The sequence below is a fragment of the Pelodiscus sinensis genome, chromosome 4 (genome assembly GCF_049634645.1).
Source record: "Pelodiscus sinensis isolate JC-2024 chromosome 4, ASM4963464v1, whole genome shotgun sequence".
Lineage (NCBI taxonomy): Eukaryota > Metazoa > Chordata > Testudines > Trionychidae > Pelodiscus > Pelodiscus sinensis.
In genome coordinates, this window is record NC_134714.1 from 70,866,111 (window position 1) to 70,888,761 (window position 22,651).

The window sequence follows — 22,651 nt, forward strand, 5'->3', positions numbered from 1 at the left end:
GTTTCTCAATAGGCCCTGCGGCGCTCTGCTCTAGTGCTGTGAAATCTATGGCAAGGAGCTGCGCGCTGGTTGGCGGTTGGTGCAGTGCTTCCGGTTAGCGCGAGGGGTTGTGGGGGACCGTTGGGCGCTGTTAGTTCGGGCCCGTCACAGTCAGCGGGGCTGTGGAGAACGAGTCGCTATGGTGAGAAGGGGCCGATCCCGGGCGGGGTGGGAGGCACCGGGTCGGTGGGGCCGCGCTGTAGTTCCGGTGGGCACGAGTCTGCTGCGGGCGACGTAGCGCTGCGGCCTGGCGGGGTCCCCAGCCGCGTGTCTTCTCCCGCCCCCGGGACCGAGCGAGGCACAGGCCCCGCCCCTTCCCTGCCGCGCCAGCTTCGCGGGGAGAGGGGCGGGGGCGAGCCTGGCTAGTCGGTGCCGGATCACGGGGGCCCTCGCGGGGTGGCGGTTTTTTCCCGATCGGGGCCCTGACTCCCCGACGGGCATTTCCAGCCCTGGCTGCTCATTGCGCAGGCAGGGCCGGGCCCGTGTTGGTGCCCGCAGGCAACTTCCTTACCCTCCGCAGCACGTGTCTGCCCCGCCAAGAGCTCGCTGCCCGCTCAGTGACCGGGCTTTGTCTCCCGCTCTCCGCTGCACACGTGGGGCCCACGTTCGCCCTCTTGAGACACGAGAAATTCTCGGTCTGTTTGGCCTGTAAAAGGCCCCGATGGGAGGGCAACACACGCGGGGGCGAGGGAGCGTCAAGTCCAATTTTTACAAAACCTTTTGCGGGTCACTTTTCAATAATTATATACCCTTGTTCAAAGAGCTGCTGCTTTGAATTTGTGGGAGTTGGTGACGTTAAACAAGTTCCTTTTATTCAAATGTTTCTATGTTCACTTGGAACCCAAGGCCCTCTTTATATGTTAGGAAAACAAAGTGTAATTGATTGATATAATAGCTACCTGTGAGAGAGGATAATATGGTAAGCACTCTTTTTATAGGCTAATGCAGTGTTTCTCAAACTGTGCTCCACAGAGTCCCAGGGCTCCGTGAGGTTGACAAACTGGAAACATCGATAGGTACAACACATACAATCAGTGGACCGCTGGGGCTCCACATAAATTTTTACACATGTAAAGGGCTCTGGAGCCCAGAAACTTTGAGAACCACTGGGCTAATGTATCTTTGACATTTTTGAGTGAAATTCTACAATTAACTCAAGCTACTACTTCTAGCTGACATCAGAAGTAACTTAAAATCCTAAAAACGACGAGTAGTTCTGTGGCACCTTAGGATAGGGCTGGGGAACCTAAGGCTCAGGGTCTGGATGTGGCCCCCAGCTTGCTTGAATCTGGCCCCCGAGGCTTGGGACTCTTCTCTCCCCCTCCAGCATTGGGGAGCCCATGCGGGTGCTCCAGCCCCCTCTGCTCTCCAGTTGTGGAGCTGGAGCATACAAATCAACTAGCCTGGGCCCTCCTAGGCTCTAGTGTGTAAGGGGAATGTGGGGAGTATCTTTCTCCTTCTCAGTTGGGGCTCCATGTTAGTGAGGGTTGGGCTTTTTTTATTTTGCTTTTCACTTGTGTTCTCCCCTTCCCTCCCACCCTGACTGATTTTTCTGTGGGTCAGCAGCCCCCAATCCAAAAAAGGTTTCCCACCTCTGCCTTAAAATATAACTAATTCAGATGAGTGTCTAAGGTGCCATAGGATTACTCATTTTTAAAGTTAAAGACTAACACAGCTACCCCTCTGAGACTTTTAAAATCTGCTATATACCACCTTCATTCACTTGATTGTACTTATAACAGTGCTGTTCTGTCCTTTTTCCACCCCTTGCTTCTCTGATGTTCGCTGTGAAGGCAGCATTTTAGTCATGTTGCTAAGAGCTAATTTATAGTTCATAGAAGCCTTTCTGCATGGGTACAGAGTAAATGGTGAGGACTGAGCCTTAGTACTTTGGTTTTTTGCTACGGTAAACATGTTTGCATGCAGATGTCCGTAGGTGGTTATTAAAGCCATTTTTAAAAAACCCAATAAGAGCATAATAGAAGTGGCTATAGCAGGTCAGGCGACAGTTCTATTACGTCTGGTATCAGATGCATTGAAGAAATAGCAGTGCAAGGAGCTAGCTACAGTCCAAGAAATCAAAATACATCCATTCTCAAATAACTAACTGCAGACTATAGTTGTGGAACTTTTGAGTTCACTTGTAAATGATGTTGAATACTCAATCTCATGTGTTGGGTTTTCACCTTGAGGTGAGATTTGCAATGCGTGAAATGAAAGTTTGACCTTGTTTTTCCATCATTTATGGTACCAACCTCTCCCCCCTCCCCCTTTCAGGGCAGCCTCCCCTAACCCCTGCTGCTGCCAGTGTAGGGCGGGGGGGGGGGGGGGAATGAGAGGGGAGGAAGACAGCACCATGGAGACAGCTCCTGTTCTCCCCTCCCCCACTGCCTCTGATATAGAGGCAGCAACGGGCAAGGGGGGGAGTGAGTACTCAACTCCTCGCTTACATCCCTAGTTAATCTTGCACTGTATATATAGAAAAATGAAGGAACAAAGCTGTATAGAAGAAAAGCTGTTAATTGGTCTATTGCTCACGTACTACATGTTACAGATAGATCTATAGACAGATCTCAGTTTAGCAGTTGTTTCTGGTTGAAGTGTAATTAAGGGAGATGCTGAGACCCACTTTCAAGTAGGCTGATGACATTGTTGCACTGCGCGGGGGGGGGGGGAACTTTATACAAATAAGAGAAATTAAACAAAACCATTAATGGCCAGCACTTACCATAGAATAAACAAATCCACAAAATCTCCCATATAGTAGTTTTTTTTTCTAAATTTTCATATCTTTTGAAAGAGACTAAGCCCTTGAATAATGTCTTGAATGCAGCCAGTATTCAGTGTGAAGTAATCCAAAATTGTTATCCAAGAGAGACGCACGTGTATGCATTGACAATCCCAGGTTTAATGTAACTGTGATTGGAATAAAAAAAATTGCTGGCCAAAACAATGCCGCAAGGCAGCCCTCTTTTTGATTTCTAATTCATGGTATAATATGACATTTGTTTTTGGAACTACAGTGACCTCATAGGATTTTTTTAGGAAGAAATGCCAAGCCATTTTAAGGCCCTTATTCTGATTCCCCTTCAGACAGTAAGGTTTGTATGTTAGAAGTACATAATATATGTTTACTTTGAAATACAGCTAAATTTGTGTGTCATGGGTTGGTTTTCTAAATTTCAGTTCAGTCTTGGATTTTAATGTGTATTTCTAAGTCTGTGTGTCTGTCCTGTTTTTGTGCAGTCTCACACAATTTTGCTTGTTCAGCCTACCAAGAGGCCAGAAGGGAGAACATATGCTGACTATGAATCAGTGAATGAGTGCATGGAAGGTAAGTATTGCTGCGCCTCGGGTGAAGATGCTTTAGATGATCTCTTCTTCTTAAGACCAGTTTATTATTGATTATTTTTTCCAAACTTTCACCTGCTGAGAGAATCCACTCCATATAAATTTTCTTAAATTGAAATGGTATAAAAATAACATAATAAAAAAATGCCCTATTCTTGTAGCAGAATGCTGCAGAACTGAAGTGCACATGGGGGTGAAAGTTATTTCAAAAAGACTCTTTATATAATTTCACAAGTTTTCTCCCTGTATTTATTCCAAGTCCTTGACTGGCTAAGGCACTGACACCACAATAAGATGCATACTGTGTAGGGATGTAAGCTGCTGGTGGAGTTGCTACTCTATTAGTTGCTCCCCCACCATGCTGCCTCTTATAGAGCTAAGACAGAGGGAGCAGAAGCGGGTGTTGAGGGGAGCTGGCTTAAAAGTTGGTTATCCCCTCCCCTTTTCCCACCCCCCAGCAACAGCTCCGCTGCAGGGGGTGGGCCAGAGGAGGCAGAGGCACAGCAGGAAACCAGGTGTGAGCTGGACAGCTGAGTCCCTGCTTGCAAGGGATGCAGTGCTGCACCTCTGCTTTTTGAATGTAGTGAGTAGATTTAAAAGGCAGAGCCACACCAGACTCCCTTCTCACCTAATCAAGTAGTTGGTGGAAATTCCATTGGCTACTTGATTAGCTTACTAACTGCTATTTAACACCCCTAGTACTGTGCAAGTAATCTGCCTAAGTGCATCTTATTGTCGGATATGTCCTAATTTTCTAACTACTGATTTGTTACCCCCCTACAAACCAAATGCTGCTATGAACAGTGAAATAGTATTTATTTAGTTGATTAGCTCTTATTATTTTGAATAATCACAAACTCTGCTACTAGTAATGTGAGAACCAAAAAGTGTCAGTTTGACTTTCAGACACACGTTAGTTTGCAGGGATGGTTGGTTTTCACTTATAAAAAGGGCTGATTTTGTTAAGGATTCACTGGTAGCTCAGCACCTCTCATAATGAGGCTTACTCCTCTCATTCAAGTCAATAGAATGAGTGTTCAACACTTAAGGATCAGGCTCTGAGAAACATAGAACCTCGCTTTGCATAACCACACATGAAACAATTGGAGCGTTTCATTTAGAATTACACAGCAACATAATGTAGATAAGACCTGACCGGGTTAACATTTAAAAACTGTGCTATCTCACATTAACAAAAAACAGGACTGTGTAGCACTTTAAAGACTAACAAGATGGTTTAATAGGTGATGAGCTTTCGTGGGCCAGACTCACTTCCCATCACATTAGTTCTTAATGTACTAACTGAATTTGTTTACCTCAGCTAGACAATTCTTGAGTTGCCCAAAAAAAGTTCTTAGACTTTCTTCCAAGATGGGAAATATTGACTTGCTTTCACATTTTCATCCCTGCTATAATCTGATCTATTTACATTTGGAAAAGAGGAACTTTTTCTTCCTGCATCAAAGTCAGTTGCTCCATTTTGAAACTATTTACTTCCTTGTTTGATCCTGATGGACAGCTCCATTGCCAGGATTTGTCAACTTAACTGCTGCCTTGGAACCATCAACATGATCATTTTAATTTTTTTGGCCTGTATACTCACTCCAAAAACCCAAAAATATTGTATATCTTTGTAAAATTATGTCTTGCTCTCAGTGTTCTGCACAGTTTAGCTCTAATTAATCCCTAAATGTTTTCTAACAGTCCAGTAAACAGTAGAAGTGTTGGTAATGCTGCTAGACATTGACCTCCTGTGGTTTGGCAAATTGTCTGGTTCGGCACGGGTCAGAGAGGTTCAACCTGTACTTTAACAAGGTGTAAATAGGGATGTTAGCAAACATCTTTTGTGTATGTGTAACCGCTGAATTCTTTTTAAGCAGTTACATGTTTATACACAGGGGGCAGGTGGGAACTGGTGCTGGCAGGGAGCTGGTATGTATAATTTAAGATTGCCTAATGAGCCCAGGCTTATCCGTTAGCACATATCTGGTCACACAATTAACATCCTTAGTAAATAACAGCAATTCATTTCCCACATCAGTGTGTTCTGGGTGCTATACAAACAATTATGAGAACTAATCAACATTGTAAAATTGAAATAAAATATTAAAACTGACTGGCATTGTCTATTAAAACAATTCTACAGCATACCTGTTCCCATTCCTAATGTGTGTCTATAAACTTTACTGTTCCCTGTAACTTTAATACCAAAAGGAACTTGAGGCAAACTGCAATCAGTGGCCTTTTAATGCCATTATGGTTGATACTGAAAGTTCTTTCTCTACAGGAGTTTGTAAAATGTATGAAGAACATCTGAAGAGAATGAATCCCAACAGCCCATCCATTACATATGATATCAGCCAGTTGTTTGATTTTATTGATGACCTGGCAGACCTCAGCTGTCTTGTGTAAGTACTTTGCTGTTGTGTGAATGCTTTAGACACTATCCTGTTTTGTGGGTGAGGGGATGGCTTCCCTCCCATTTGCGGAAAATAGATATTATAAAAGTAACAAGGAATTACAAGATTATGTACAAAATCTGTGAAGTAATACTTTATAATCTTATCTGTATTTTATTAGTTTTGGTTCAGTACAGTGATTGAATTAGCATCTCCATAAGGTGCTTTTATGAAATTGAAAAATTCTAATCTTGTTTGCTATTCTCACCTGTACCTATCAGTTGCTGATCAGAAATAAGTGATGGTTCCCTTTTAAAATGCTCTTATGTTCAGTATGGTGTAGTTAGCTGTGTTGATGAAGCACCCGTGTTGCATAAAATAGGTTGGCATTCCATATCACTCCTAGCAAGTTGCAGTGAAACATGACATTTGTCTGAGAATAAGTACACATAGCTCTGAAATTGATAGTTCCATTTCAGATCTTATCCACAATAATATTTGACTAAGTATTTGTACCCAAACAAAATTCAATAGAATAGCAAATCCCATTATAAATTGTAAGAGCTAGTACTTCATCCATAACTTAACAAAAACTTCATAAGAACGTCTTTCATGCAAGCTGAATGCTTATAAACCTTTTATATTATGGTTTAATTCTGAAGAATCCGCAGTGTTGGTAAATCTTACCCACTGAGGACTATATTGGCAATGTGTGAGGGAGCCTGCAAGCTGCACCTAACAGAACATGCTGCAGTTTTAGTATCTGTTCACATGGATCAAGATGGAGTGTTGCATGGCAGAAACATGGGGTAGGATTTTAAAAAAACCAACAACCTCAGGGGCTTGCGAGCACAACTGTTACTGAGAGTCAACAGGGTTTGTGTTCCTAAGTCATCTAGATGGTTTTGAATCATTCATCTTGCCTTTAGTCTCTAGTGTTCTTATTTTTGTATTAAAGATGAGGTCAGTTCAAGATGGTATTGTAAACTCTGCATACTTTCCTACACCTGAATAAGTAACTAGACCCATTTCTTTTGTTCTGCTGTGGAAAATACAATTCAAATCTCAGCACTTCTAGCAATTCACAACTGGTCTTCATACCATAAATATTCAGCTAATTTTTCATTTGCATCCTAAAATTTTGTAGAGATAAGACAAGTCTGACATTCAGTTAAAGTTCTTTTTTCTGTATATTCAGCTGACATGGGTGCAGCTGCTCTTCATAATCAGAGCACAAGTTAACCGCAAAAGGGTTGTCAGAGCATTGGATGACACTTGCAGGAAGTTACAGACTGTAGTACATGTGCAGATCTGTAAGTCTACAAAACTTGATTCAGCAACGGAGAGGCTATTTTTAATACAACAAGCGCACTCAAAAAATTATTTTTTTTTATAACACTATTTTGAGAAGTTAGAAAAAAGCCTGCAGGCTTTGGATTTGAGTTATGAGAGATATGAAAAGATCACTTATACGAGTTTCTGTGGCTTTATCTTGTCTCCCTGAGTTCTCCCCCTTTTGTGCTTGATCCCCACCCAAGGCTTTTCTAGACTACAGGGAACAGTCTAAAGAGGATATGCAAATTCTGTGGGAATTTGCATATCTTCTTCCGAACACCTTTCGAAAGTGAAAGTAGTTTAGATACGGCTTTTTTGTCAACCCCTGCACCTCCTTGTCGAAAAGCCGCTCTTCCTCAAAAAATGAGGTTTAAGCAGCTTTGACAAAGGGGAGGTGACAGGCTGCTGACCCTCGAGGCCACGGGTATGGAGACGCGTATGGAGATGCACCTTGCCTCTGAGACTGGTGCCTGTGTTACTCTGGCCCCCAATCGGAGGCCATGCCCAGCATGGGGCACCCAATGGCCCAGTTGGGAGCTGCCTCCCCGGGGCTGCCCACCGAACTTCCCCTTTAGTCCTGCTGGGGCCAGCGTCCTGCGACTCCGAGGGGACAGTTGCCACATCACAGCCTGCTCGGCTGTCCCCCACCGTACCCAACACCCATCTCCCTTCACCAGTGATCCTTAAGTCTTATGGTGTAGTCTCTTTGCCTGCCCAGTCCTGGACTGATTAGTCTTGGATTCCACGCCACCACAGCTACTTGCACCACTCTCACAGCTGCCGGGCCACGGTAGGGGGCCCCGGGCCTGCCCTCACTCCGGGTCCTGACCCAGGGCCCTAAGGACAGGGTGGCGAAGCCCTGTCTGGCTGGTATAGAGTTTCCCGTAATGCACCAATGCCTGGGGCTCCTTCCTGCATCCTGCCATGGGCCATGTCCTACCCGCCAGTCGTGGGTTCTCCCCCACTTAGCTCTCACAGATTCGCCTGACCTTCTACCGTCCAAAGTGTCTCAGGCCAACTGGCCTCTCCGTGCCCTCTCCAGCATGGGACCTTCTCCGCCAGCTCCTCCCCGGCTTCCTACCCCCTCCGCGCCCCTTCCTACCCCCTCCTCGCCGGGGGCCGCCTATTTTTTAACTCCCCGCTGCAAGGGCGAGGCTGTGCTGGGGATGCCAGCCGGTCCCTTCTGGCCCCGCCATCCACCCCCATCCGGTCGCTCCCTCCTTCCCTGCCAGTGGTGGCAGCCTGGGAGCATGCGCTAGAAGGCCACCTCCGGAGGTGGGGTGTTCTTGCACTCTACCACGCTGCCTCCAGCTCGGCGGGCATGTGGGACTTGGCTATGACCCCGTCGCATCCAGCACAAGTGCGGGGTTCTGCTGCCCTGTCATGGGGGTTCGCTGAAAAAGCCGTGTCTAAACTTTACGCTTTCGAAAATGTGATCTGAAGAAGATATGCAGATTCCCGCAGAATTTGCATATCCTCTTTCAACTTTTCCCTGTAGTCTAGATAAGCCCTTAGTGAGATTGGGGTGGTGCAGGGTTGACCAATCATGATGTTTTGTTTTTTTCTGACAGACTAAAGATAGGATCCTTGTTTTAAAAAATACTTTTAAAAATTGTACTCTGTTATTCTAGTACAATAGTATGCTTTTTTAATCGGGTACCTAGTCAAAGCTTTAGTAAAGCTAAAGCGTGTTTGAACAAAATGGTTTTAGCTTATAGCTTCCCACCAGATGGCACTCTTAGTGTGTAATGTATTATGTACAGTTTGTAGTCGCTCAGATATCTAAGCAGTTTGGTATCTGATCTTTCAGTGTAGCTTCAATTACTGATTTTTTCAGATGCATTTAGTGCTTCCTGAGAATTAATAAAAACCCAGTAACTTATCCTGAATGTATCTATTACGATTGCATAGAGATACTGAAAAACATTTTTACAGTCTTGGGTAGATTGTTTTGTAAAACCTCTAATATCTTGGACTGAGTCAAAAGGTATTACAGATTAGGTCATAGGCTTTGTCTACACTTCTAAAATTGAAGTGTAGCTGTGGAAGCGCTTTGACACAACAGTGGGGTCACAATAAGAGCACTGGGAGAGAGCTCTCTTAGGCCTGGGGAAAGCAGAAGAAAGATATGCAGTAACTTACATAGATGGAGTCGACTCATCTGAAATCCCCATCTACGCAGCTGGAGGTTGACAGGCGCAAACTTTCCTGTGGCTTTGCTTAACTCCTTGTGAGGAGAAAGAGTACCAGCACCGAGGGAGAGCTCCTTGAGTTCAATTTGGCGGGTTTGTATTAAGGATGTTAAAAGGCAGGTAATTAGCTAATCGTGTAGTCGATACAATTTGTATCGACTACACGATTAGATAAAGGAAAGCGCTCAGTGCTGGCTCATGCGGGGCCAGGGAGCTACCCCTGCTCTAGCTCTCCAGTTTAAACGTAGTAGGAGTCAAGTGCACAGGCAGCCTAGACCCTACTACATTTAAATTGCAGAGCCACAGTGGCAGTAGGTCTCTGGCCCAGGACTGAGCAAACCTGGCTCAGTCCCAGCTTCCACTGGGTCTGAGACTGTTGTGGCTATGCATTTTTAATGTGTACATATGAACTGCAGAGCCGCAGTGGTCCTGGACATGGCACAAGCTGGGACTGAGCTGGACTTGCTCAGTCCCGGTTTGCACTGGGTCCAGCAGCCCCTGTCCATGGGTGATCCCAGTGGGGAGCTGGGACCCCCCCACCACCACCACCACGGACAGGGGCTGCTACTGGAGTAGTCTGTGGTCGTGACCAGTCCAGAGGCAGGCAGCACCACAGAGATGGTCGGGGGGGAGGGCGGGGCAGGAATCCGCTTTTAATCTGGCTCCCTCCTAGCACCGGCTCCTGCTCGTCCTCTCCTGCTGATGCAATATTCAGCTCTGATAAGCCTAGGCTTATCGGGTATTCAGCTACTCACTTACATCCCTAGTCTATACTACACCTGCTAAATTGAACTCCAGAAGATCAATCTTGGCAGCGTTGATCTTCCATGTACTGTAGATGTGCCCTTAGGGTTTGGGTTTTAGGTAAATCATTTCCATGAAGTAAGTAGTTAACAGTGCTAGAATGTGGCTCCCAGCACTGTAGGACTGTCCACCTTGGCTCTTTACAGTGCTGTCACTTGCTGCACTCAGGAGGGAAGTGTCTTTTTGAGAAGGTTACAGTGCAGTACCTTGCCAGTGTGGACATACCCTTAATTTTTGGTCCATGCACCACTTAATTCTAATGATGTGTTTCTTGTCCTTGTCACAGGTGGCTGTGTTAAGAAATGTTCTGTTAATCTTGTTCAACAGTTGTTTTTTTTAAACTGAGTATCCAGGTTAAGCACTGCATATTTCAAGAGACATGTCAGATTTAAGGATTAAAATTTGGCATGAGGGGAAACAAATCGAAGTACTAATATCTAACTTGATTTATGAGCTTGAGTTGCTTTTTGCTAGACATAGGTAGGACTGGCAGAAGTGGAGGCAATGTTTTAATATAGTTGTTCCCTGGGTTGAGTAGGGATGTAAGCAACTAGCCAATAAGCATAAGATTATCGGCTAGCCGACTAGTGATGTGACTAGTCGCTTCCTTCCCCTTGCAAGAGGGAGGGGAGCAGGGGCCACCTTAAAAGTCGGTTCCTCTCAGCACCATCTCCATGGAGGGCAGAGCAAGAAATGGTGTGAGTGAAGACTGCTCTATAAAGCCTAATGTGAATGGAAGAGCTTTATTTTATTAACTATTCTGAATCCCAGTTAGAAAATCTGGCTTAAATTACAAATTTCTCACTTAAATATTTGAAAATGAATACCATGCCCATCATCTCTTCAGTTCAAAGATCAGCATTTCAATTTTTAAAGAAATATTTCATGACTTAAGTAAAGCTTTCTAATTTTGAGATGTCTGTTCATTTTCTGTAGATGGACACAGTTGAAATTTTAATGTAAAGGAGAAAGAAGGTGACCTAGTTACTGGTGCTTGAAACATCTGGGTTCTGTTCCATGTTTTCTACTGATTTGCTGTGTAACTTGATCAAGGTCACTTTACACAAAATTCCAACTTAGTTGAAGCCTGATTATGCTTTCATTTGACCATCTGTAAAATATGGATAATTACTTGATATGTTTACGAACAGTTGTTGAGCCTCTTCTGAAATGCAACATTTTTTTGTCCTTCAGTATTGTATTAACCATTTTTTTTCTTTCCCTAGTTACCGTGCTGACACTCAGACATACCAACCCTATAATAAAGACTGGATAAAGGAGAAGATCTACGTCCTCCTTCGCAGGCAGGCTCAGCAAGCAAGCAAATAATGGGGCTAGCTCTTTTAAGGGGCTTGGGGAGGGCTTGGACAACAGGTGTGTACAGTAGTAGAAGTTTTGTATCATAGTCATCCTGTTGTCATCGTGTTAATCTCTAGCCAGGACTGAATGTATTGTTAGATATACAAGGATTTTGTTCAGTTTGAAATCCTCTTTTTAGTGTAAATGATGAAAATGTAAGATCTTTGGCAGGGATTTAACTTTGGTTTTTATCTGGTTAGCTTACAATCCTACTTTGTTCAACCTCTACGGCTATTCATAAGCTTTGCCAGATTCACTGTATGTGCCCTTCTGTAGGATATCCAATTATTAGTGGAAAATAAAATGAATACGCTTTAGTTAAACCTTGTGTGCTGGACTCCTATCTGACTGTTAAAGCACTTTAGAGTAATTTAAATTATGGTGGCCAGTACCGTATAACAGGGTTTGGAAGAAGTATACGGACTAAATTATGAAAGATTCCCTGTTGCATAGGGAACAGCTTCATATGAGCAAACCTTTTTCTGTGTTGCAGTAGAAGAAAGGCGTTAAAGTGCTGTGTCTCTTGGACTAAGTGCTCCTGGCTTTGAGCAATAGCCCATGAATTATTGCTGGTGAAAATGGAGAGGGTTAGTATGAGATTATATGGTATGCAGAAGAAGAAAAATCTTTGAAATACCTAGGAAGTAATGCACAATTTAAAAGGACAGCTACAATTCTTAAATATCTTAATGATTGTGGTGATAAAGAACATCGTATTTATAGTGGTCTTGTCAAAACTACATGTACATTCATATTAGAACTTGTAGTTCTCTAAGGTTGTGCAGCTCTGATTTCCATGAATGGGCTGACTATTTCTGTCAAAAGGTACACATTTAATGTGTAAATTAAAATAAGCTATCCACAAAACACACACTACTTGAACATTCTGCTCAATATATTTATGTAGCTAGAAAGATAAGAGATAGGGAGAGAGGGATGTAAAAAATGTTAAGTTCTGCAACACATTCAGTGTATTGGAAGGCTATTCTTCAGGGATGCTGTGGAGGATTTTTTTTATTCAAGCTTGTCCTTTCTTGCTATTTTGTGTAAAGGGCCTGAATTTTTTTTTTTTTTTTAAACATGACTCTTTCTACAGTTTCCTTTAAACTCAGAATGATCAGGAATGCCAAGTCTGGTGGGTCTTGATTTTGTTGAGCCCTTGAGAGCTCTCATAACTTATATAGTGTGAGCTCTAACGCTTAAATTGAAGTGGTCAAAGTGTTGGATTTGTAGCCTTTTCTAGAAATGGCATTTTAACTAAGTGGTAACTAAAAATCCTTTCCACTCTGTTAAAAAAAAAAAAAAACAAAACAAAACAAGTAGACCTCTAGAACCTATAGACCAACCAACTAAATAAATAAATTTATTTTCTTTTTATATATTTTGTGTGTGTATAAACCCACTTCAGATGCCCATGAAAGCTCATACTAGATGGCTGTGTCTAGACTGGCAAATTTTTCTGCAAAAGCAGCTGCTTTTGCAGAAAAACTTGCCAGCTGTCTACACTGGCCACTTGAATTTCCGCAAGAACACTGAAATTCCTACTGTCTGAAATCAGTGCATCTTGCGGAAATACTATGCTGCTCCCATTCGGGCAAAAGTCCCTTTGCGCAAAGCTTTTGCGCAAGAGGGCCAGTGTAGACAGCTCAGATTTGTTTTCCGCAAAAAAGCCCCAATCACGAAAATGGCGATCGGGGCTTTTTTTGTGGAAAAGCACGTCTAGATTGGCACGGATGCTTTTCTGTAAAAAGTGCTTTTGCGGAAAAGCGTCCGTGCCAATCTAGGCGCTCTTTTCCGCAAATGCTTTTAACGGAAAAGTTTTCCGTTAAAAGCATTTGCAGAAAATCATGCCAGTCTAGACGTAGCCTATATGCATATATTTGCTAGTCTCTAAGGTGCTACAGGACTACTTGGTTGTTGTGGGGTTTTTTTGTTTTTTTTTGTTTTAAAGTTACAGACTAGCATGGCTACCCCTGTGAGACTTTTTCCACTCTGTTTAGCTTTGTCTTGGCTTGTGTGAGGGCAACATTGCATGAGTTTGTCATTTCTTCCAACATATAAACAGGAGTTAGTTTTACACACTAGAAATTCAGATAAAATTGAAAGGACATCATCTCAGGAATGTATACAGTATATAAAGTGCAAAAAATCTCTTCCTTTTGCATGTCACTTTGAGAAGACACAATATTAGTGCTTAAATATGATAACTCGAGGGATTGTTCACCAGAGAAACAAAATAAAGTTAATTCTCACACAATTTCTTCAGTCTTTTCTATAGGTTATGGCTTCTTCAGTAAGAGGAGTCAGATGTAGAGACTGTCAGTGGGAAGTGGTTGCCTCCCAGATCCTGAGTTTGCTGGGGCTAAATAGCCCCTGTGACCATTTCTACTTTAGAATGTCCCCTAAGCCAGGGGCTTCTGTGGGAATAGGAATGCAGAGCTAGAGAACCCTTGTGCCAGGAGTATTCCTCGGGGTTCACAGAACCAATTTAGGTAGCATACAGTGGCTGCAGCATGGGGGGGGAATTCATTCCTCCTTTCTCTCCCCCCAGCTGAAAGATTCTCTAGAGGCAAACTTTTCAAAGCACAGCCAGTATTCTTGCCTTACCTGAACTGCTAGTCTGAGTTCTGGAAAAAGCACAACTTGTTACCTCCAATGTTCTGTCCTTATTCAGATGTGCAGCCTCAAGGATTGTCACTTCCCCAAGTTCCAAAAAAACCCCATACTCCTGGATTTTACTTCATTAATTGCCTTTTCAGTGTGCAATTCTGAATAGTCATTCAGTATCTTTTATGGTTGCTATAGTCAAGATCACTCTTGCACTTTACAAATTCTCAGGATGGACAAATTTGATTTATACATTTCAAATGTCTTGCAATTTTTCTGCTTATTTATCAAAGTTTGAGTTGGCTACTTTTAAAATCACTTGATTTAAGTACAAATCAGTATCACATTTGCTACACTTTATTGCTGATTACAACTACAGGATAGGAAACATCAATTTAATTAAGAATGGTGTGCTGCCCAAATGGATAGTCTGGAAGCCTACAAGATCTGCAACACAAAGAATGACATGCTAACGCTGCTCATTGATTTTAAACAAGGAAGAACGGAGGTGTTTAATGACTTGTTTCAGTTTTCACCAAAAAGCTTGGTGGTGATTGGATACCTTACAGAGTGAATGCCAGTGAAAATGGGGTTGATTCAGAAGCTAAAATGGGGAAAGAAGTTTAAGTTACTTAGAAAATTTAGATGTCTTTGGGTCATCAGGGCCCAAGAAAATGCATCATAGAATACTCAAGGAGCTGCCTAAGGAGATATCCAAGTCATGGAAGATTAAAGAGATTCCAAAAGACTAGAAAAGGGAAAATACAGAGCTCATCTATAAAGTTGTTCTACAGCTTATTGTTCTCTTCCCCATTGTGATAGCTTTTTGTATCAGTTCATACCGTATCAGTTCATACCATATCAGTACAGCTGTATATTTGATGGAGGGTGGAAGAACTCTACCTCTACTTGACACTGTTGGCGGTAACAGTGCCCAGGAAACTACAGATTAGTCAGTCAGTTTAAGTACCAGGAAAGATTATGGAGCAAATAAAATTAAGGAATACATTTACAAACAGCAGGAAGATAAGGTGATATCACACCAACCTAATAACTTGCTTTGACAGAGTGAAAGTCTTGTGGATGGGGGGGAAAGCAATAGATGTGCTAGGAAAATACAACCTAGGCAGGGCTACTATAAGACAGGTATATAACTGGTTGGAAATCTATTCCCTCTGTAGTTATCAATCATTCACAGTTATGCTGGAAGGGAATAGTGAGTGGGTTCTGCAGGGATCTTTTTTGTTTAATGAGTTAGATAATAGCATACAGTTATAAAGTTTGCAGATGATGCCAAACTGAGAGGGATTGCAAGTGCCTTGAAGGATAAGATGAAAATTCAAAATGCTCTGGACAAACTGAAGAAATGGGCTGAGGTAAATAGGGTGACATTCCATAAGGACAACATGCAAAATACTCCACTTAATCCCTTACACACACATAAAATGGGAAATGACTAAGAAAGCTACCCCTCAAACTGTCTGAGGAGTAGTACTGCACAAGGGAAGTTATAGGTCATAGTGGACTACTGACTAAATACGAGTCAGTGTGATACTTGCAAAAAGCATTCTGGGATGCATTAGCAGGAGTGTAGTAAGCAAAATACAACAAGCATTGTGTCCAGTTCTGGGTGCCACATTTCAGGAAAGATGTGGACAAACTAGCAAAAGTTCAGAGAAGAGCAACAAAGATCTACAAAATGTGACCTATTAGGGAAGACTGAAAGAATTAGATTTGTATGAGTCTGGAGACGAGAAGCCAGAGAGGGGATGTGATAACAGTTTTCAACTATGTAAAATGTTACAAGGAGGAGGGAGAAAGATTATTCTCCTTAATCTCTGATAATAGGACAGGAAGCAGGGGGTTTAAATTGCAACAAGGGATGTTTAGGTTGCACATTTGGAAAAACTTCCTGTCAAGGTGGTTAAACACTGGAATAAATTGCCTAGGGAGGTTGTGGAATCTCCATCTCTGGAGATATTTAAGAGCAGGTTAGACAGACATCTGTCCGAGAGGGTCTGGTGTTTGGTACTGCTGTGAGTGCAGGGTACTGGACTTGACCTCTTAAAGTCCCTTCCAGTTCAATGATAAGGACAAAATACTCCACTTAAACAATCCCTTACACACATACAAAATGGGAATATGAGTAATTCCTTCGTCGTGTAAGGTAAGGAATCTAAGGCACAGAGTGGATACGTTGTTTTTTCTAGTGGCAGTAGTGTTGACTAGTGATGAGAGCACAGGCCGGCCTTGAGACCTGGATTCTATTCCCAGCTCTGATGTTACTCCGGAATTACAGTCTCGAATTACACTGAAGTAATTTATATCAAGTGTACGTCACCAACAGTAACCTGTTGGTATATTAAAAAGAAAAATTTTATTTGTAAGGGGGATTAGAGATAACATGTTACAGTATTGCAAGGCTCTGATATGTCTGGCTATCATCTAGTGATACTATGCAGCTAAATAGAGTTAAAGGCTACATCTACACTGGCCATTCTTGTGCAAGTACATATGCAAATGTGGTATGGCGATGAATATCACTGCGCATCTTTGAATACTTAATGAGCCATCATTTTTGCACAAGGGGCTTTTGCGTAAGAGCTGTTCTGCTTGAAAATAAGCAGCAGAATGGCTCTTGTGCAAGAGGGGTTTTTGCACAAGAAGGAGCAGTGTAGACTGCTCCTTCTTGCGCAAAAGCCCCTTGAGCAAAAATGGCAGCTCATTAGGTATGATTATTGCCACGCCTCATTTGCATATGTTCTTGTGCAAGACTGGCCAGTGTAGATGTAGCCAAAGAGAAAAGGAATTTAATATTATGTTTTATTCATTTGTTGCTTTTTTTTTTTTTGGTCCTCCCGTCCACCAATATTTACCCCTAAAATGATGGTTAATTTTTTTTTTTTAAAACACAAAATTTCACCCATTTAATTTTTCACTGAAATTCCCTGGAAATTTCAAAATGAAAATGAAGGGCCTTGCTTATAATCCACATTAAGTTACAGCCTTCCAGGTCCAGTATAATGCTGATACCATTATTGGACCTAACCAAGTGAGTTATAAGATCAAGAACACATATTCCTGCGCATCCAGAAATATAATCTATGCTATCATGTGCCGAAAGTGTCCGTCTGCTATGTACATTGGACAAACATCTCAGACACTTTGCCAAAGGATTAATGCCCACAAAACAGATATCAGACTGTTTCTTATCATTTCAACCAGAAAGGACACAGTCTCAATGACCTGCTAACCTGCATCCTACTTCAGAAGACATTCAAATCTGCACTTGAAAGGGAATCCTCTGAACTGGCATTCATGCTAAAATTCGACACCCTCCGCACCGGACTTAACAAAGACCCCAACTATCTTACACATTACAAAGATAGCTTCCCCAATTATCACCTCTAATACTATTAACTCACAGACATTTCCCCTTCCCCACCTCTAATATCATTAACTCACTGGCATTCACCTTCTTTCTCCCCCCCCCACAGCTCCCTTCTGTTCTGTACTGTGATTTGTCCTTTTCATGTGTGTTCATTTTTTTAAATTGTATCCTTTGGTATATATGGTTGTGACTGTTTTCTTCCATTATTTGATCTGAGGAAGTGGGTCTGGCCCACGAAAGCTCATCATCTAATAAACCATCTTGTTAGTCTTTAAAGTGCTACATTGTCCTGCATTTTACTCCAGTTTATAGGTGCTCTTTTTTTTTTTCTTCCTACTTGTGCTCAGTTTCAGTCTGACTTATATGAGCTATGTTTCACATAGCAGCTCACTGCTAGAGCATCAGGAGAGATTTACCTTGCAATATGATGTTTGTACATCTACTAGTCAGTCCTGTCATCCCACATCCTGCACTATCACCATAATTTAAAGTAAACTTGTTATTGCATACAACAGTCCTTGGCTACGTCTAGACTGGCCACAAATTCCGGAAAAGGGATGCAAATCAGGTAAGTCAGCATAGGGAAATCCGTGGGGGATTTAAATATCCCCCGCGGATTTAAATAAACATGTCCGCTGCTTTTTTTCCGGCTTGGGGAAAAGCCGGGAAAAAAGCATCTAGACTGGCGCGACCCTCAGAATAAAGCCCTTTTCTGGAGGATCTCTTATTCCTACTTGATCCCCATGGGTGTGCGGCTGTAGCACCTGGAAGGTCGGTTCTCTGAGTTTGGCTCAATCCCTGTCACGAAGGCTATGTCTAGACAATGGGTTTTTGCGGGATACTTCTGGTATCCCACAAAAACCCCATCATGTGCAAGGACTGCATTTGCTCTTCCACTCTTTTTTGCAGAAGAGCAAATGTGCTCTTTCAGGGAGCCCTGTATGCCTCGTTTGACAAGGCATAAGGGCTCTGTCAAAAGATGAGGCTTTTCCGCCATTTGCCCCCGTCTAGACAGGGCCAAATGGCGGAAAAGCCTCTTCCGAAAAAAGAACCAGAAAAAGCTTTTGCAGTATAGACCTAGCACCCCCCGCACCGCCCCCCACACACAATGGCATTGCTGTTGTCTCTTGGCCTTGCTGCTGTTCATCAGGCCTGAATAGCATGAACTTCACATGAGCCACTGAGGTGGGGTGGGGACATATCCCTTAAAATGGCAGTTCCTGCATGACACTCCTTGGACCTGCCTCTATTTTTCAGTAGTCCGATGCCTTCCGCAGAGGCAATAGAGTGCACAGCTTTGGTGGAGGTAAAGCAAAATTATTGCACATAATGTAGCTGTCTCTTCTCTGCACATTTTCCTCATAGTTTTCCCACTGTTTTGGCTTCTTTCTGCATCAGGTGGTAAAGGGAGCATTGGGGCCAATATGATCACTAATTGAGTGGGTGCAGTTAGCGCTCAAGTAGCATTTGCTAATAGGCCTGAAAAAGACAAAAACGAGAATCCCGCCCTGTCAAGAATCCTCAGTAGTACTGTTACTATAAGTGGTACCACAGATAAGTGGCATTAAGTGGTTTTTAAAGTGTCTACACTATTTATGTGGCAGCTCAGTTTTCTGTCCAGCAAACTAACGGCAATTAAAAGGAATTAGCCACATTTATGGCTCTTTGAAGTTTAATACTTGCATTCCCTCAAGCACTCTCCTGCTGGAATTGGCTGGGCTTTGGCAGTTGCTTGTTGCTAATATTTTGACTTCCACGTCTAGGGAATATAAATGCTGTTATGGAAACTTCATCTGGGTCCACATAATGAATGATGTGAAATAGAGATCTAAGTGGACAAGATGCAGAAATGAAACCACAGAGAAAATTGATCTGCAGCTTAAAAACCTTTAAAAGATTTCCAGCTGAGTCAGATAGTTTGCTCTCTGTTAGGAAACCTGTTGCACTGCTATACAATATCCCTTTCTTTACACTGCTAGAAGGGGGTGGGGGGTTAGATTAAGAAATGATTTAACAATCAGCTGACATTGCCCCTGAGCTATGAAAGAAGCCCCCTATATATATATATATATATATATATATATATATATATACACACACACACACACACACACACACACACACAGAGTCCCTTTTGGCTTGTTTTTGTCTCTATCAATTCCATCCTCCTACATCTTTCTCCGGCAGCCTCACCTCCATGTAAGCAGCGTTAAGAGTTTTATACTTACTTTGATCATTGAGACAGTATTATGTGGAGATTCTGAACTTGCTTGATAAGGTTACAGAGGATAGCATTACAAACACAGTTGTTATTTGAATGTAAGATAACAAACGTATCCCATGACCTGAAATGATTCAGATAAAAGCTTCTCACAGAGTATCTAGAATGCTGAAAACCGCAACTATTTAGTCTTGCCCCCGGGTAATCAAGTACACTACTCAAATAAAAACCTTTGGAGAGCTGTTCATTGAGATATATGGAGGGAGCATGGGCTAGTGATATGACTTGAAGCCAAAGGATCTAGGTTTTATACCCAGTTCTGCCAGAGACATGCTATGTGACCTCAGGCAAGTCACAAACTTTGTTCTTCAGTCTAGCTGTAGGAGAGAAGAAAAGAATATCCTATATCACAGAAGAGTTAGAGTCTTGCTTAGTAATGCCCTTTGAGATCTTTAGCTAGAAGATAGTCTAGAAATGCACAGAATTATTTTTTAGCAGGAGTAATCAGGACTCTAATTGTAATCCATTCAGGGCAGTTTTAGCCTCTCTTCATTCCTGGTAAACACATAAGAATTAAAAGCCTTTTCACTTTAGTAAATCTTTGGCGATTGCTACTCCCAGGCTACTGCAACTGAATTTCAGAGTGCTGCATGCAGGGGCTTTAGGGTATACATATTAGAATGGAACTTCTGGAAGCCCATATTTTGAAACACTGCCCTTTCCGTGTCTATTGGACACTTTTATACACGGATACCTGCCTGTGCACTTAAAGCCTGATGGTATATACCAGTGATAGGTTTTCCACATGTACCTTCTGTCACTTGAACATGCAAGTAATTATGCTTTTGAAATGTATGCACAAACTTAGCATGTAAAGTTGCATTTGTACAACTGGAGGCAGAATTGTATGACCCTTTTGAACACCCCCCTCCCCCACGTTATGATGTGTGGCATAGCTCCATCAAAATCTCACACCAGTTGTGAATTGCCCCCAATATGGGTTATTCAGGTAATGTACGGGTCAGTCTAATAGTTCTCCTCTTAAGTTTTATGTCCAATAATTGACAAAGGTGTAGGGGTATATATTTATTGCAGCAGTGTCCCCCTAAGGAGTTCTTACTGTAATTTATCTACAGTGGTGGTGCTGAACCTGGCATCATGCTCCTGAGCCATCTAGGTCATCAGTAGTAGCTACAGAAGGAAGTTCACAATTTCAACCTCATTCCTGGTCTCTGGTCTTCTATTAGAGCAACTTTCTCAGCCACTTACAACCTGGTCTTCCTGAGAAGTGCTCCTCAAGCCAATACATTTATTCTGTGTGGTATCCCTGGAAACAGGGACCCTGCATAAGAAATTCTGGGAGCACCTGAGCAGGACTGATTAAAAGAATTAAATGTACAATCTGCAAAAGAGGCTGGTCAACTACTGCCCAAATATGTCCAATGAGAAGATCAAGGGCAACTGCAGCTGTTTTTTGATGAGGTGTTGCAGTGTCAGACAATTCTTCACACCACACCTGTTCTTCCTGTTTAGAGAAGCATGTTGGATTGGCAGACAGAAAGGAGATGTGGATGTGGGACTTTGGGGCAGTAGAACTTTGTTTTATAAGGAGCCTACAGTAGAGTGAATACTTGTGATCTGTGTGTCCTGTGATCTCAAGGGGCAGCCAGAAGAGCCAACCCCTGGGATTGTTTCCTGATACTGGGGGTGACATGGCTGGGCCAGAGTCAACATAAGGGGCACAGTGGTACATCAGCTCCACAATAGTCCTACCTGCAGGGAGTGTGTTAGAGGAATTCCTGGGGAAACAGAAAACAAAGCTAGCACTTTAGGTTGGGATAATTAGAAGGACACAGTTGGGTTGTCTTTGTCAGTGGCATAACGCACAGCCTCTAGCTCGGGCATCCACCCTGCCCCCTGCGGCTATGGTTACCAGGTAGTCTTAAAAAAAACCGGCTACACTTGATGGGGGTGGGGGGGGTGGGAAGGGGGCTGGCTGGGGGGGGGGGCAGGGGCAGCGGGGCTGGCGGGAGAAGATCAGGGGAGGGTTGGCCGGCGGGAAACAGAGCTGGTGGAGGAAGGCGGGGGCAGTAGGGCTGACCGGGGGAGATCAGGGGAGGGGCGGCCGGCAGGAAGCAGAACTGGTGTGGGGGGGCGACCGGGGGCAGCAGGGCTGGCAGGGAAGATGGGGGGGGGTGGCCGCCGGGAGCAGGGCTGGACAGGGGAGATTGGGAGGAGGAGAACTGGCCAGCAGGAAGCAGGGCTGCCGGGTGGGAGGGAAGCGAATCGTCCGGCCAGGAGCAGGACCGAGCAATGCCGGGTAACTCCAGCTAGTTCTTATATAAAAGAAAGAAAATTAAAATATTAGATCCACTCAGCTCTAACACTAACACATTCTGACATCTTGTGGCAAATCACTTAAGGGACACTGGTTAGCCTTAAAATGTATATGAGTACATTTTAAGTATGTATATTCTTACTTTGTTACTAACACTGTGGAGAGAGTCCGTCAGGACTTCTGGGCTTTCTCAGAGCTCTGGAAGGACAGTGGGGTCTGGTGGGTTACAGCAAGGGGGAAGATACATTTCAGATCTATATAAGAACATCAGAATGGTCATACTGGTTCAGAGCAAAGGCCCTTCTAGCTCTGTATCCTGTCTTCCAACAGTGGCCAATGCCAGGTGCATTGAAGAAGAAATAAACAGAAGAGGCAATCATCATGATCCATCATCCTCCCATGTCACCCATTCCCAGCTTCTGGCAAACAGAGGTTAGGGACACCATCCCTGCCCATTCTGGCTAGTACCCATTGATAGACCTACCCTCCTTGAACTTATTTTGTTCTTATTGGAACCCTGTTATTGTGTGGGCCTTTCCACTATCTCCTGGCAAAGAGTTCCTCAAGTTGATTGTGAAAAAATAATTTTTGCTTGTTTTAAATCTGTTACCTATA

General features: G+C 43.1%; 1 protein-coding gene across 1 annotated transcript; it reads left to right on the top strand.

Moving 5' to 3' along the window:
• Nucleotides 1-22: 22 nt before the first annotated feature.
• On the top strand, nucleotides 23-11,802 carry ERH (ERH mRNA splicing and mitosis factor). Its single transcript, XM_075927339.1, has 4 exons — nucleotides 23-181; nucleotides 3,286-3,373; nucleotides 5,678-5,798; nucleotides 11,347-11,802. The coding sequence occupies exons 1-4, from the start codon at nucleotides 179-181 to the stop codon at nucleotides 11,447-11,449; spliced, it is 315 nt and encodes a 104-aa protein (XP_075783454.1). The 5' UTR covers nucleotides 23-178; the 3' UTR covers nucleotides 11,450-11,802.
• The last annotated feature ends 10,849 nt before the right edge of the window (nucleotides 11,803-22,651 follow it).

What these genes read in the sequence shown, in the direction of transcription:
- ERH (XM_075927339.1), top strand. An exon ending in AGTGAATGAGTGCATGGAAG is followed by an intron (nt 3,374 to 5,677) that starts GTAAGTATTGCT and finishes CTTTCTCTACAG; the next exon opens with GAGTTTGTAAAATGTATGAA. An exon ending in GCAGACCTCAGCTGTCTTGT is followed by an intron (nt 5,799 to 11,346) that starts GTAAGTACTTTG and finishes TTCTTTCCCTAG; the next exon opens with TTACCGTGCTGACACTCAGA.